This window comes from Vigna unguiculata, chromosome 4 (genome assembly GCF_037176805.1).
Source record: "Vigna unguiculata cultivar grain cowpea cultivar isolate G323 ecotype 2 chromosome 4, ASM3717680v1, whole genome shotgun sequence".
NCBI classification, from domain to species: domain Eukaryota; kingdom Viridiplantae; phylum Streptophyta; class Magnoliopsida; order Fabales; family Fabaceae; genus Vigna; species Vigna unguiculata.
In genome coordinates, this window is record NC_140795.1 from 39,787,553 (window position 1) to 39,804,704 (window position 17,152).

At 34.0% G+C, this 17,152-nt stretch overlaps 2 protein-coding genes and 1 pseudogene across 3 annotated transcripts; 2 read left to right on the plus strand and 1 right to left on the minus strand.

Annotated features, from left to right (window-relative positions):
• Nucleotides 1-612: 612 nt before the first annotated feature.
• LOC146887155 (uncharacterized) lies at nt 613-10,526 on the minus strand (annotated as a pseudogene). Its single transcript, XR_014994236.1, has 3 exons — nt 10,326-10,526; nt 1,543-7,092; nt 613-1,442 (listed from the first exon to the last, which is right to left on the minus strand). The product of XR_014994236.1 is annotated as an uncharacterized LOC146887155 (transcript).
• Nucleotides 5,389-6,215, plus strand: LOC114170316 (serine/threonine-protein phosphatase 7 long form homolog). The gene is made up of 2 exons (XM_028055799.2): nt 5,389-5,700; nt 5,772-6,215. The coding sequence occupies exons 1-2, from the start codon at nt 5,389-5,391 to the stop codon at nt 6,213-6,215; spliced, it is 756 nt and encodes a 251-aa protein (XP_027911600.2).
• Nucleotides 10,527-11,965: 1,439 nt separating the features above from the next.
• Nucleotides 11,966-12,928, plus strand: LOC114180325 (chlorophyll a-b binding protein, chloroplastic-like). Its single transcript, XM_028066620.2, has one exon. The coding sequence runs from the start codon at nt 12,031-12,033 to the stop codon at nt 12,823-12,825; it is 795 nt and encodes a 264-aa protein (XP_027922421.2). The 5' UTR covers nt 11,966-12,030; the 3' UTR covers nt 12,826-12,928.
• The last annotated feature ends 4,224 nt before the right edge of the window (nt 12,929-17,152 follow it).

A 17,152-nucleotide genomic window follows, 5' to 3' on the forward strand; every position in this document is an offset into this window, starting at 1 on the left:
ATTTTTTCATTTTTTTAAATAAATAAGAATTAAGATTTTTGATTTTTTTGAATAAAATATTTGAAGAGTTAATTTTTCTTTTGTGAAAAATGTTACATTAGAGGCTAAAATTATTTAAAAAAAGATTTAATAATGTATTTTTAGTTATTTTAGGTATTATTTGAAACAATGAAAAAATAAATAATTTTTTTTGTCTTTTTGAAATTTGTTGATTTTAAAATAGATTTTGTATTGTGTAGTAAGTTATTTTATGTGTAATTTGAAAATATTAAAGTAAATTTAATTTTTTTTTTATAATTTGTGTAGTATTAATTATTTTTAATTGATGTTTATAAATATTGAAATTATAGTTATCTTTTAGTTTTGGATAATTTTTAAAATTTGTATATTATAAACATTGAAAATTTGTAAAAAATAATTTAAAAATGAAGGAAATAACTAAAGTAATTTAAAACCATTTCATTATTGTATTTTAAATAATTTTGTTACTTATTTTTGGTTTATGTAAAATAAGTAACAATAAAAGATAATAAGAAAAGATGTAGCATTGAATTGAATCAAGTATAAATTTATTGAACACAATTAAAAGTACAACATAAACTAAGTGGTTGATGTGGATCATCTAAGTGCAGGGTTATTAGGACAATGATTTCTTGTGTGTCCTTCAGTTTTACAATAGGAACACTTTCTAGATTGTCTTCCTTCCTTAATGTCCATCTCAGTCCTAATTCTACTTGATTTAGGACGACCCCTCTCGCTTCTTTTTGTGGCAGGATGAGGCCAAACCTGTGGCCCTTGGTATGGTGGCCAATATTCTTCATATCTTAACTTGCCAAATAAATTTTCATATACTTTCATGACGACATCCAGCCTATAATGGGGACTTATGTACATGCTGAAGTCGTGATGTGCATGCTTGCAAGCTGCAATAACATGTGAACATGGTAGATGTATTTTTTGAAATTTTCCACAATCGCACCACCTTTCATCTAATCTGACTACAAATTTTCCTGCATGACGTATTTCTCTAGGATTCACCATCTCCTCCACTCTGAATCTTGTGGTATTTCTATCAAATTCAACGACGTGGTGCGTGTTTGACTTGGATTCCGCATCTTGTAGGAAGTTGGTCGCATATTTAGAGTACACATGACCAACATTGACCATTGCAGTTATTTGCCTACCTCTTTTCGTGAAGTATGTGTTGCACCTGGTGTACGTGGCCAATACTATGGATGAAATTGGCAAATTCCTTGTCTTCTTTAGGACAGAATTTATTGCTTCCGCCAGATTTGTTGTTACGTGACTCCACCTTCTTCCTTGATCATATGCAAGACACCACTGCTCCCTTGGTATTTGGTCTACCCAAGCTGCTGCTTCTGGGTTGTCTTCTCTAATGATGTTGTAATAGTAGTTACAGCGTGACTCCGTCAATGCATACACTACAAATATAATTATAAGAAGAATTTATTTTCTAATAATGGGTGTGAATCATTAACAGCCAAAGAAATGAAAAAGAAAAATTTACATGTAATAACTTACCCATGTTGACGAGGTTCTTTTTCAGAGTTGTATTCTTAAATCTTTTTGTAAAATTTTGTGCAATGTGTCGAATACAAAACACCTGTATGCAGTTCCCTTCAGTTCAGCCACTACTAGATCTGTTGAATGCTGCACTGATTGAATTGTGGCGGTCTGACATTAAGCATAAATTTTGTTGAGGCATAGCATGTGTCCTTAGGTTTTTAAGGAAAAAAACCAAGTTTCGGCGGTTTCATCCTCTACTATAGCAAATGCAATGTGGAAAATGTTATTTCTCCCATCTTGTGCAACAGCTACTAGAAGGGTGCCCCTATACCTTCCGTAAAGGAAGGTTCCGTCCACTTGCATTATTGGTTTGCAAAATGGGAAGCCATCAATGCATGGTTTGAATGTCCAGAACACTCTTCGAAAGTGTTGTTGGTTTTGTAGGACCTCCTCCCCATTTGTAATTGGACTGGTTTTCAACTTGTATACAAACCCAGACAAATAAGTTTGCATGGCTTGTAATAGGCACGACAATCAGTTGTAAGACTGTTCCTAGTTTTCGTACACATCTTCAATTGCTTGTTGTTTCGCCAATCATGCCTTTCTGTAGGTTGTGTTATATCCCATAGAGGTCTGGATGGAAGAAATTATTGTTGCAATTGGTGTGGATGGGTCTGACTCCACCATTTGTCTTACATGTTGAGATATTATTCTTGAGTCCAGGTGTCTGTGATCTTGCGTTATGAGTTGTGTGGCACATGTGTGCACACCTTCAACCTTTCTAATTTCCCACACTTGGTCCCTTGTACGTAATATTGCCTGACATTTCCAAGGACACACGTGTTGCACACATTACACCCCCAACCTTATTGTGTTTGAGTGTGTGGTTTTGTAGGTACAATGGTTTGTTATGTGATACCTATTTAAAGCATCTAGAAGTTGTTCCTTTGTTTAGAACCTCATTCCTTGGGTTAGTGTACCAACATCGTGCTCAAAGTTGTCATGAAACATTGTGTGGTGGTCATATGCGTTTGGAAAATCTTGGTGTGGGGTCTGGTTGTATTCTTCATATAATTCAAAGTGTTGTGGTGGGTTATAGGGGACATGTGTCTGAGGGTTAGGGTGTTGCTGTTGTATGGGGTGGACATGTAGGGTTTGGTCATGGTCATCATGTTGATCAAAAAGTATATTGTCCTCATCTTCACTAAACGCATCTAAGGATGTTGTAGGCAAACCTAGGTTTTCAACTTCTACGATAACTGGAGGAGAGAACCTTTGGGTGTTGTGATGTGTGGGAGTTTGAAAAATATTTGAGGTAGACGAACCGGTTAATAGTTCGGTATATGATTGTATAGCATTTCCCCAATCCCCTAGGTAGGTAGTGTTAAGGTCAAATAGTTGTTATTGTGGTTCAGTGTTTGGATGTGGATGATGCGCATCAAAATGTGTTAAAGAAATATTTTCAGAAGGTCTCGTACCTGAGTTGTAGGTGGTGCAGAGTTCAATAGATGTAACAGTTGGGGTGGAATGTATCATGTCGAAAGCGCCATCCAAGTCGTCGTCATCTTGGATCTGAGTGGTTGTGTATGTCACATGTTGGCCACAAACTTTAGTCAGAAATTTAAAGTGAATAATTGGAACTCCATCCCTTGGATCTCTATTTGCCTTCTCCATTATTATGCGAATAAGTTTGGATAAGCCGAAATCTCTATGGATGCGGATCATGATTGTCTTTGCAAATGCAAAGTAGGCACCAGTTTGAGCGTCACTAGCGATTTCTCCATTGTCGTATACACAGAAAAACACTGACCCTTCCATCTTAAGTTGTGGTTGAACCTGACTTTCGATGATTTTTCAGAGTGAAGAGAAATTGCAATATTAAGATTGTGACTCTAGAAAGTGATGGTAGTCTTTTATACCGAAATTAAAGTTATCATGTGACTTTTTACTATGTGAACATGTGACTTGCACGAGAATTAATGTTATCATGTGAGTGGCACGAGCTTTTATGTATTCATGTGATTCACACGACTTCTTATGTACCCATGTGAGTGGCACAAATTATTATGAACCCATGTGACGGGCACGACCTCTAATGTTAGCATGTGACTTGACAACATTTTATAAGAGATTAACATTTCACCATCCCCATTATATAAGTTCAAATTCATTGAAATTAAAAGTTGCATAAACATTTGATGAAGAAGAACGTCATAAATAATATTACATACTTTAAATAAGAAAATATAAACCTCAATCTAAGTTGAGGGACATGTTAAAGTTATTAGAAAATTCAAAATAAACTTCGTCAGGGATTGCATTTCTATGCCTTGCTGTAATAAAGGTCATTATCTCAACTGGAAGATGACATGCTTTTGTCGTTCCCATGTAAAAAATGGACTCAACATCGTCATCTCCACACATCGTACAAGATTGATACTTGTAATGTCGCCCGATATGAAAATCGATAACCTGTAACGTAAGTCGACTTCATAGTCGTCCAACGTTGCACCATTGAATTCGTTGAGGATTGTCTGCTTAAGTTGGGACAACGTCATAGTATTTGTTATGGTTACCCATGCCGTGTTGCAGCTAATGTATGTATCGGAATAGTTATCTTTAACATAGATGTTGCCATTGAAGTACACCACCACAATGAATGTTGTAGATGTCATTGAGGGGTAGGAGTGATATCACACTAACTTGATTAGATTGATGAATGAATTTATGAAGGACATTATTTATAGCTTGATTGGCTTAGTGTGGGATACAGAAATGACAATTTTTGTTTGTTTATGTTAATGGTTTAGATTCAAAGTAGACAAATCAAACGCACAAGATTTAGACCTACTTTGCTGATCAACCAATGACTTTTTGATAGTGGTTTGTTTTGTAGTGATTTTTATTATGTGTTGCAGCTTTAATTATTTCGCATGTGATATGTCAGGTTAAAATAAAAAGCACTGCACCTGATGAGTTGTATGCTCTAGTCAATGTCATCATGTGAAAGCAACATCACAGACACAGTTGATATACACACTGCACGATGAATTCCAATCAGGTTTTATCCCACTTTACTTTGTCACATGAACCCACTTTAATCCAGGGGTCAACATTTTTTTTGACCATCAAGTAACCAATCCGCTTATAAATTATTAGATCGTTCAGTTCACAACCATAACTGTTTATTTCCAAAACAAGGATGGTGCTCCATCACGAAAATAACATTCACAATAGTTTTCTTGTTGCTGTTAACTACGAAGGTCACATTAATTGTGCTTTTTATGTGTCAACTACTATGAATTTACAAATGTTGAAAGAAGAAATTACAAGCTATCGTTGCTACAGTCAAGGAAGAAGAGTCAAAGATGTATGATTTCACAAGCCTGTGTTAGGACGTTAGGACCAATATGAAACAATTAAGCTCCTTACGAATGATGATGTTCGTGATATGATTGCCTTCTTCCTTCCACTCCCACATGATCTCCCAATGAAAATTTCTGTGACCCTACATTCTGCTGAAGGTGACAATTTTGATGCAACAACCTCAGCTTCAACCAGTAATGTCGATGACTAAGGCTTAGTTCGTTATGTGTTTATGGAAGTCTTAAAATTATGTGTAGTAATGTTTGTCATTAGTACTTAATTTCCAATAAAGACTTAAGTATGTGCAATGTAAAAAAAGTATTTGTGTGTAATGGAACTTTTATTGAAGTACTAAGTACCTATTTTTCAAGGACATTATCTACGGTTTAATATTTGTTGTCATCTCTTAAACTGCTGTCATTGGTTCAATCCCATAAAACACTATTGATAGGTGGTGTTTTAATGCCCAATAAAACTGGGAATAAAGTACATTTAATGTATTTGAACTACTTGAGTAATCTTCGAAGAACCCGTAGATATAGTTGGGGTTCAACGTGTTTGGCTGTCTTGTACAGGGAGATGTGTAGAGCAACCGATGCACGTGCAAGGACTATGGGTGGATGTGCTTCGTTGTTACAATCATGGACATGGTTTCGCATGCCTTTTCTTGCACCCATTTCAAGAGTTCTACCAATTTTCCCGCTAGTTTGCCAATGGAGCGGCGGTCGAGTACTGAACTACAAAAATGTCCCCCACAATGATTTAGTTGGATACCGAGCAAGGATAGATCACATGCAACAAAATCAGGTAACATTTTAAATTTGTATACCGATAAATGGTTGTAACTTAATGATTGACATTTTCAATGATTGTTGTAGTTTATTTGGGTTCCTTATGAGGGATTGGGCTCTATCATTAATGTTGGAGCATATCGCGACCAAGCAATATGGACGTCATGCACAAGTTTAATTTGTTTTGCCATTGTCGAATGGCACCAGTCCGACATGGTCAAGTTACATTTTCGCCTATCACAGGAGATCCCTGAAGAACCCAACAACCGTGATCATTTACATAAATTAGACATGAGGGGGCGGCAAGATGAGAATTGGGTTACTAGACATGCGCAATGGATACAAGTATGGAATAACCGGCGTGACCTTACATTGAATGGAGTACCGATGCTTGGGCCACTTCAACACACAATGGAGTACATGTCATGGTATACTTCAAACTTATGTTTATATTTGTCAGTTTCACAAATGTTAAATGATCCTAGAATGCATCGTCAATCAACATCGACAAATGTCCCTCCACCACCATAAAATACGCATGACTTAAACACTCCTCCTCCACCACAAGGTATGGAGGGAACAAGGAATTCAGTTTCACCAAACTCAGAACTAGGCATACCAAGTATGTTTGCAACTTATGCTGAAACACCACCTTCTGCACAACTGTGGTTGCATACATATCCCCAAAGTCCAAATTTCTTTGAAGGTCTGGATCAACCACAACAAGACTCAGTTTACTACGTCCACAATCCTTACACACAAGCATCATCATCTGCTGCAAATGATGATCATGAACCTGATGAGGAACATGAACGACAACCTTCACAGGTTGAAGAACCTAGACCTGAAGCGCATAGGAGGAACCCCACCAGAAACAGGCGTCGACCTCGGTGTGGAACTAGACACCACTACGGTGATTAAAAGGATAAATATGTACTTTAATATTGTATTACATATGTATTAGGTCGTCTTTATGTGTTTGTAAGAGTTTGCCATGTTTAACACAAATTTAGATATCAGTAATGCAAGAACTTAATCATTCCAAATGCTTCATTGCTAAATAGTGAACAACAACTTCTTTAGATAAAGTGAACAAGTTCAACCATCTTAAAGTACAATGTTAAAACATATAAAAGAAAACTAAATATGAACAAAGTTGTCACACCTCTCAACTTTCATGAAGTTAACATAAAAAGATATTGTCGTTGTCGGGACCATCATTGCGTGCCACTGAATGGCATGTTGAAGATCTTCGTCATTCCTTATAAAAAGGAACTCATCAATGCTTTGCGCAACAAATTCAGGAGGGACATGGTACTAAAGATGGCTGGGTGGAGGCTCAGATGGTCCCATCAAATGACTTCTTATGATGATGCGCATATGGTTAAGAGTAACGCCATTTGGAAATCTACATAAAGAGAATCTTCCATCTTCGAAATCAATATCAGCATTAAAGGAATTATATGCCTTCAACTCCTCAAATAAAACCATTTTTACTTATTATACTAGAGCGCTCCACAACTTTCAAACCAAGAAACCACAACCTTAAATAGAATTGACTACCTTCACCTAGATAGGGTGCCAAGAAAGATATTTACTCTCACCACTGTAAAAGCTGGTCTCACTTGCACCTTCTAATTATGACAAGACTGGTCAACTTTATTGGGAAGTGCCAAAGCTGATAAATTATATTACTCTTTTAAAAGGTGATAGATACTTCAATTGGGATAACGTGCCAATTCAAAAATTTACTGTCACCATTGTAAAAGCTGGCACATATTTGAAATAAATGGCCTCACTTGCACCTTCTAATTATGACAACACTTGTCAAATTTATTGGGAGATGCCAAAGCTAATTTATTATATTACTTTTGTAAAATGTGACAGATACTTCAATTGAGATAATGTGCCAATTAAGAAATTTAGTTTGACCACTGTAAAAGCTAACACATATTTGAAATAAATGGTCTCACTTCACCTTCTAATTATGGCAACACTTGTCAACTTTATTGGGAGGTGCCAAGGCTGATTTATTATATTACCCTTGTCATAATGTGCCAAGGAAGATGTTTAATTCATAAATTTACTCTCACCCTGCAATTTGGACAACACTTGTCAATTCTTCGACATGGAACACTTTGACATCAACACCCAAGAGAACTATTCAAATTCCTATCTTGTACATCCTTTCACATGTTCAAAATGTATACCATAAGTTATCACTTATGTAGCCATGGGTAAGCAAAAATACTGCGTAGTGGTAGTGAACAAGAAATATATACACCTTTATTTTCCTTTTCCAAACAACGAATAGGGGCAAACTAGACTCACTTGAAGGAATATGAGTATGAAGATTTAACTTTATCAGATGAACTCAAGGCATGAAAGTGCCACTATTGAAGTTATTGAAGAAAGAAAAAATTCATGTGCAAAACATTGCACCTGGGTTACCATTTATTAAGTCACGGGTTGGCACATAGGGAATGAATTCATATGTTGTTAATTAAATTACAAAAATTTTATTCCTTGACTCACCAACATATACTCCCCACTGGTAATGAAGAGAGTGAAGATTGAAATAAGTTTTGTACATCCTTTCACACATGTTCAAAATGTATACCATAGGTTAGCACTTATGTAGCCATGGGTAAGCAAAAATACTGCACAGTAGTTTCACACATCCTTTCATACTTTCTGTTTTTTCTCTTCCAATTTGCATTTCCACCTTTTATTTTTTCTCTTTTCGCTTCCTTCCAAAGAAAACCAACGTGAAAATTGAAAAAAATGAAAAAAAAAATAGAAAGTGACAATAAAACGTCAAGTTATGAGTGAAGTTCTCAATAAATGGATGTTAATATATCATTTTCCTTAAACTTAATACCTACTATAAATTCTAACAATAAATTTTACATTATTTATTTTTGTGTAAAAATAAATATTTTATCAATAAAATTCTTATAAACAAATCAAAATATAAATATATAAATAAAAAATAATTCGTACTTCAAACAAATTTTTTAATTTAAAATATTTAATAAACATTAAAAAATAAATAATACAACACCACATTAAACATTATATATTAATTATTTTTACTTTAGTTACCTCTATTATAATTCATATTTTTTTTTCCAGAATCACAATTATAAAAAAAATTAATCAACAAAGTAAAAAAAAATAAATTAAATTGACTTTTACATTTTGAAATTGCACATAAAATAGCTTATTACACAATACAAAATCTATTTTAAAATCAACAAATTCAAAAAGTCAATTTTTTTATTTATTTTTCATTGTTTCAAATAATACCTAAAATAACTAAAAACACATTATTAATCTTTTTTTTTTAAATAATTTTAACATCTAATGTAACATTTTTCACAAAAGAAAAATTAACTCTTAAAAATATTTTATTCAAAAAAATCAAAAATCTTAATTCTTATTTATTTAAAAAAAATGAAAAAAAAAATAAAAAACCCAATTCAGAATTCGGGTCTTGGGGACCAAATTCTGACTGAGATAAAAAAAAATTACATTTTGTAGGTTAGAATTGGTGTTCCAGGGGACCGAATTCTCACCTACAAATAAAACCATGTTATTGAGGTAAATAATGGAAACAATGTGCTGTCTGGAAAATTAAAAAGCAAAACCGTGCTAATGGGGTAAAAAAATCATAAAACTACATTTGTTCTTTAAGAAATATACATAAAGAAATAAAATTATCTAAAAATTTGAAGAAGAGTCCCTCAATGGATACGTGATTGACGTCGGATGGAATAAAGTTAACATGCCACTGTTATGTATATTTTAGGATGAAATTGAAACCGTCTCGTATCATATCCCCATTTTCAAGTGGAAGAAAAATGTTATATTCCCTCCTATTTCATATGTTAGAGTAGCTATTCTAAGAGTTAGTTGATTAATAAGTTGTTGTGACTGAAGGGGAGGTCATTTATGCAATTGTATCAACTGGTATGAGCGGTCACGTTCCTGAACACACTCTCCTTCAACAATGTGGAAATCAACAAGAACGCAAGGATCTTTACACCAAATGGAAGAAAGGTTAGAAAATTGCATTTCTCAAATACAGTTTGGATCAGAGTCTTTCCACTGTATTTTTGCAGAATTCGTTGAGTTCGTTAATTAGTTAGTTGAGTTAGTTAACTAAATCTAAATAACCAAATATTATTCCATTCTACATCATTGCATTCAAACACAAGCAGCAGTTAACTTTCAGAATTATAGTCTTGTCCTAAAAGAGTACATAATAACTTATTCACTGGAATTCTTAGTTGAAAAGAGCAAGCAAGTTCTGAGCGTGCACTTGAAGCACCATTTCTGCTTTCTAACATTTCAGTAGACAATAAAACAAAGGCAAAACAAAGCAATCATCAATCAAGTTTTCAAAGTATAGCAAACTGCTTCATTTTCTGAATCTATTCTTCCCTAATCAACAATCATATTAAAACTCTTTAAACTGTAAACCAACCACATAACAGTCAGCTTTCAAGGGTTACACAGGCCAATCCCAAACATTTAACATCAGTCAAATTGCAACATGAATCACAAACTTTGTTCTAAGTTGAGGTCGAACCAAAAGTCAATATTTTATACTGCATACACATAGAGAGGGGTGCATACAAGTTTGGAAACGTTCTTCCAGAAATGGGGGCTAGGCTTTGCAGTAAGATATGCTCTTTGAATAGCCAAATCTTGTTCCTTCGTCCGCCCTTTCCCTATTTCATCTCCATTTCTCCCCTTCTTTCTTTCTCCATCAAAACCCTCATTACAAACAACACCATTTTCTTCTATTTTAACTACAACGATCACTCTATTTTCTTCTATTTTAACTACAACGATCACTCTATTTCCAACTTTCTTTCTTCCCCCACAAGCACTATCATCCGAAACAACATTATTTCTGGTCGTTTCAAACTAAATCGAAACTAGAACTAAATTGAAACTAAACTATGTAAAAACTAAATTGAATTAATTTAACACATGACATAATTGTGAAGTATGTGTAAACAAATTTAAAAAATACTCTAAAAAAATTAAAAAAAATCAAAAATTGAAGTTGATTTCAACCTGTTTGATCAAACTAACAATAAAAACTATAATAAATCATTTTTAAAAAAATAAAAAGCAAATTAAGACAAAAAAAATACCAAGAGCCAAATTAACATTAAGTAACAAATACAAAGATAAAAAAAATAATTTTATTTTATTTTTAAATCTAAACATATATCTCGATTTTAGTTATGAGGTCTATTTGAAATAGTGATAAATTGTATTTTATTAGTTGGATTATTTGAAATTTTATTTAAGTGTATATATATATATATATATATATATATATATATATATATATATATAGTGTGTGTGTGTGTAAATTAAATATAGTAAAATACAGCCTATTAATTTACATATAGATTAGTTTTTAAAATATGAAAAACTTATTTTAGTGGAAATGTTTTGATGATTAAAGTTTACGATCTACACTGCCGTGAATAAAGCATAAATATTTGACGCGGAAGATTTGGATGACAATATTTTTACTGTGTCTCTATTATGCATTTTTTTTCCTATATATAACACGCTTTAAAACGAGTTTATTCAAAAAGTTTTTCATAAAAAAATAGAATAAATTTTTGTTTGTAAATTAATTCTTTTATCTATAAATTAAAAAAAATAGAAAAATTATATGATTTTTCTTACAAATTATTTTAACGGATGAAAAAGTTAATTTCATTTTCGTATTCCATACATAAATCAGTAAATATTATATGTATTCACTTGATGGTTTAAAAAATATCTGTATTTTATTATCTTAATCTTACGCATCAATAAGGTGAATCTCAACTCAAACATGGAATGGAAACATTTCTTGTAAAAATGTTACAGATGTCTTATTCAGAAATAAAACATAAATTACAAGAATATTAAAGTGATGTAATTGGAGTAAAGCTTTGGACCCATAGTATTAAAATCTTACGATAACTATTCAGTTGGGCACTAACCTCAATTTAAGTGGATGTGAAATGGGGACATTATTCATGCATGTGAATATTGCACGTAGCCTATCCAAAATCACAGGTGGCAACTTCTTACTGGATACGATTTGTTTTTAGTGATATTTTGTAGATACTCCATCTATGTTGTCAAGGGTTCATTGAAGAGATAAGTGGACAAAATGGATGCAGCAAACCAATAGAAATTGAGTAACAGATCTCCCAAAGATAACAACCCTTTCTTGTTCAACCTATATATATATCATACGCCTCTCCCATCAACAACACCCATTCACTTACAAACCTTTTTCAGTTCTTCATTCTACAACACTGCAATGGCCGCTTCCACCATGGCTCTCTCTTCACCGTCACTGGCTGGTCAAGCCATCAAGCTCTCCCCTTCCACCCCGGAGCTCTCCAGTGGAAGGATTTCCATGAGGAAGACGGCCTCCAAGTCGGTTTCTTCCGGAAGCCCATGGTACGGCCCAGACCGTGTCAAGTACTTGGGTCCGTTCTCTGGTGAGGCCCCTTCTTACTTGACCGGGGAATTCCCAGGTGACTACGGGTGGGATACCGCCGGACTTTCTGCTGACCCGGAGACATTTGCCAAAAACCGTGAACTGGAAGTGATCCATTCTCGATGGGCGATGTTGGGGGCATTGGGGTGTGTGTTCCCTGAATTGTTGTCCCGGAACGGTGTGAAGTTCGGGGAGGCGGTGTGGTTCAAGGCTGGGTCTCAGATATTCAGTGAGGGTGGGCTTGACTACTTGGGCAACCCAAGCCTGATCCATGCACAGAGCATCCTTGCCATCTGGGCCACACAGGTCATCTTGATGGGTGCAGTGGAGGGTTATCGCATTGCCGGTGGGCCTTTGGGTGAGGTCACTGACCCAATCTACCCGGGTGGGAGCTTCGATCCATTGGGCCTTGCTGAAGACCCAGAGGCTTTTGCTGAGTTGAAGGTGAAAGAGTTGAAGAATGGGAGATTGGCCATGTTCTCCATGTTTGGTTTCTTCGTTCAAGCCATTGTCACTGGCAAGGGTCCTTTGGAGAATCTCGCTGATCACCTTGCCGATCCTGTCAACAACAATGCATGGGCCTACGCCACCAACTTTGTCCCCGGAAAGTGAAAAAAAATGACACGAGAGCGATAATTTCATTGTTATCTAGTGAAAAACATTGGATATATGCCTTTTACAACCATGTGAATCATACATTTTTATGCTACATTCAGATTTTTGCGTAGTCTTTTATTTATTTATATATATATATATATATATATATATATATATATATATATATATATTATGCATTTTATTTATCATACATCACATATCAATTAAAAGCATTGATTGAATAATAGGAATTAATTAATATTTATGTAAAAAAAAATATTATCAAAGAATATCAAATTAATTTATTTCTTCAATATTAAATATTTATAAAAAATATTATAATCATATAAATTTTAAATGAAAGTGTTAAATAATAAAAAGTGAAATAATTATATAAAATATTATATAATTACGTATAAATAAATTTTGATGACAAACAAGTACTAATTTTTCAAATGTTATTTTTAAATATTAAAAAAAACATTTAAGTTTAAAAATATTTCAAATATTCTTTTATTTCCTTTCTCTAAATTATAATAAAATATATTTTTATCCATTAATTATGTTATACCACTTGAACAAATCACTAAAAAAAATAATTAAACTAGTAATAGTTTGTATTTAGACATAGATCATTCATTTTTTAAACTTCAACCTATGTTTAATGGTGCAAATAAGATAATAATTGTTATGAATTAATGGTCGTCCATTGATTTGATACAATTACTCATATGATTGATAATCATATGATTTATTACTCTTTATGTAATATTTTGTATTTACTATTTGATTTTATATCCTTTTTGGGTTACCATGTTGTATCTATAAATAGGACTCGTCCTAGCAGTAATAAGACACACATACAAACAGAAGTTGCTCCTTACTCTCTCATTCTCTATTCTTCCTCTCATTCTTCTCTCTCTTATTACCTTTATTTTATAACATGTTATTAGCACGAGGGTTATCCAACTCAGCGTGAAGGCATATTTTTTTTTCTCCCTAAGGACAACGCTCTATATTCCTCAACCGAGGTTCTTTCTAATCTTTTTCTGATTCACAAACTTTATCTTATATTATTTTTTCTTTGTGATGATAATTGTTTGATTTTTTTTCTCTGTCTTATTATTATTATTATTATTATTTGATTTTAGTAATTTCATACATGAATTTTGATTATAATAATATTTTATGTGCTAGTTCTAAAACATGTCAAATCTTGCAAAGCTTGAATTTGCGGCCCTTGATATTTCGGGGAAGAATTATTTATCATGGATTTTAGATGCTGAAATTCATTTAGATGCAATGGGTCTAGGTGATGCTATTAAAGAAGGAAATAAAGCATCTGAACAAGATAAAGCTAAAGCTATGATTTTCCTTCGTCGCCATCTTCATGAAGGGTTGAAATTTGAATACCTTACTGTAAAAGACCCTTTTGTATTGTGGAACAATTTAAAAGAAAGATATGACCACCAGAAAACTGTGATTTTGCCAAAAGCTCGTTATGATTGGATGCATTTACGGTTGCAAGATTTTAAAACTATAAGTGAATATAATTCTACAATGTTTAGAATTACTTCTCAATTGACTCTATGTGGAGAAAGAATTACTGATGAGGATATGTTGGAAAAAACATTCTCAACTTTTCATGCAACTAATTTGCTTTTGCAACAACAATATCGTGAAAAAGGTTTTCACAAATATTCTGAATTGATTTCATGCCTTCTTGTGGCTAAACAAAATAATGAGCTCTTGATGAAAAATCATGAGGCCCGATCAACTGGTTCTGCTCCATTCCCAGAAGTGAATGCAGCAACATCTGATCCATATAATCATGGACGAGGTCAAGACCATAATAATAATCGTGGTCGTAATTTTGGCCGTGTTTGTAGCCATGGTCGTGGTCGTGCTATTAATCATGGTCGTGGACATGGTTATAAAGGAAATTTCAAAGAGAAACTTCATCAACAGAAATGGAACAAGAATGCGAAAAAGGAAAAAGAAAGGGGTGAAAATAATGGCAAAAAACCTGAAAATATATGTTATTGTGGCAGTAAAGGTCATTGGACCCGTGCTTGTTATATACCAACACATCTTGTTGAACTTTACCAAGAATCACTTAAAAAGAACATAGAAACACACTTTGCTTATGAAGATGGTGATTCTGAATATGGCCATATGGATACTACTCATCTTGATATTGGTGATTTCTTTTCTAAACCCGATGGAAGTATTGATCACCTTATTGGTGATGCGAGTGTTAGAAAATAGTTTTATTTTATTTTATATTATGTTATTAAATTTTAAGACAATGTTTTATATTTAATTCATGTTGCTTTTATATGTATAAGTTTTTATGTTTTTATGAATAAAATCCTTTATTTTTATTTATTTATTTTTTCTTCTCCTCTTACAAAGTAATCTCTAATATTGATATTTATGTTTATATGAAGAATGAATATTGGCATTAACACCAATGATGAGGATCCGTGCCTTGCTGATAGTGCAACAACTCATACAATTCTCAAGAGTAATAAATTTTTCTCTTGTTTGGTAATGTGAGAAGTCAATGTTAGTACTATTTCTAGTACTACAAATATAATTGAAGGCTGAAGAGCTACTGTACTTCTACCAAGAGGTACAAGATTGCATATTAAAAATGCATTTTATTCTCCTAAGTCCAATAGAAACTTATTAAGTTTCAAGTATATTCGTCTAAATGGATATCATATTGAGACAAATAATGAAGGAGATATTGAATATCTTTATATCACTCGAATTGAGTCAATGCGATTGAGAGAAATTATCAGCCTTCTCTTATGGCTTGTACTACACATATATTAATGTGATTGAGACGCATGTTATTGTAAGCCAGAAGCTTACAAATAAGAATGAATTTCTTGTTTGGCATGATCGGTTTGGTCATTCTTGTAACATCCTTAAGGAATATTACTTTGAAATAAATATAGAAGAATAATTAAAAATAAAATAAAACACAATGATATTAATAAACCTCATTTATAATCATAATTTTCCAAAACGTGTGAAAATTAAATTCATAAAATAGTATACTTTACCAAAAATTCAAACGAAATAATTATTACAATCCCATAAAATAACTAAATATAAACTGTTCAAAAACATGAAAACATCCGAATAGTAAAAGTCTTCAAAATCCCTTCTAATCCCGCTCTCTGTACTCAAGCATCTCCTGAATCACCTGTCAAATCATTTGCTCCCGGATAACAGGTTATCCGATCATCGCCACACACAAACAGATATGGCGAGCTATACACATATATAGATGTAAAATAAATGACTTCCATCCCAAAGAAAATAACATTACTAAATTATTTCATTATTTTCAAATTACCCATCCCTGATCTCATAGTCCTTCATGAGTCATATGCATGAATCTAAGTCTTGGGACTTTACTGTGCTCCCACGAAACTAACCCATTCGTGGTCCAACCCTACGAGCCTATCTCGCTCATAGTCCTGCCCCACAGACTCCTCATCTGTAGAAAACCATCCAAGCCTTCCTCGCTCGGACCCTGGCACGCACGCAATCACCATACTATGGACTCCTCGCCCAATAGTAGCTAACGAGAACAAAACTATTCCTTGCCAATCATGTGTCCGACGCATGTAATCACCATTCTAAGGACTCCTCGCCACTTAGCAGCCGACGGGAACTACACAGTTCCATGTCCATCATGCGTCCCACCATCAAGCACATCCCAGACCCCTATTGGACTTAGTCCTTCAAGCCCAAACACAAAGGTAGGTGAACTTAATCCTTCAATTTCACGGAACACCACCACACACAAAAGAAAATCAAAGCAGCTAACCCTTCCAGCCACAACACCACAACCAAAAACATATAATTCCTATACTTAGGGAATAACACGCAACCCAGCTCAAACAACACACAAAAACATAGAAAACGTAGTATTCTCGTTTAAGCCAGAGATTTTCACTCAAGCTAGTCCATCAGCCTCGCTTAAGCTACCCCACCTCGCCTGAGTGAGTGTGAAATAGTCATTTCACCACATTATCTCGCTTAGGCGAGCTCTTTTCGCTTGAGCGAGTCATAAACACAGACCTCGCCTGAACGAGGATTCGACGTAAAAATGCATCAAATCACTTCGTGACCTCGCTTAGGCAAGTCACTCTCGCCTAAGAGAGAGTATCTATCGCTTAGAACCAAAACTTCTCACCTGGACGAGAAGTCGCGCTTAACATGTACAAGTCTCATCGCGACCTCGCTTAGGCGAGCCTCACTCGCCCGAGCAAGTGAACGTGTGGCTCAAACCCAAACTTTGTCGCCTGAGCGAGAAGCTCGA

Coding starts and splice junctions, on each gene's coding strand:
- LOC114180325 (XM_028066620.2), top strand. CDS start 12,031: ATGGCCGCTTCCACCATGGCTCTCTCTTCACCGTCACTGGCTGGTCAA.
- LOC114170316 (XM_028055799.2), top strand. CDS start 5,389: ATGTATTTGAACTACTTGAGTAATCTTCGAAGAACCCGTAGATATAGT. Junction 5,701..5,771: donor ATCACATGCAACAAAATCAG/GTAACATTTTAA, acceptor TGATTGTTGTAG/TTTATTTGGGTTCCTTATGA.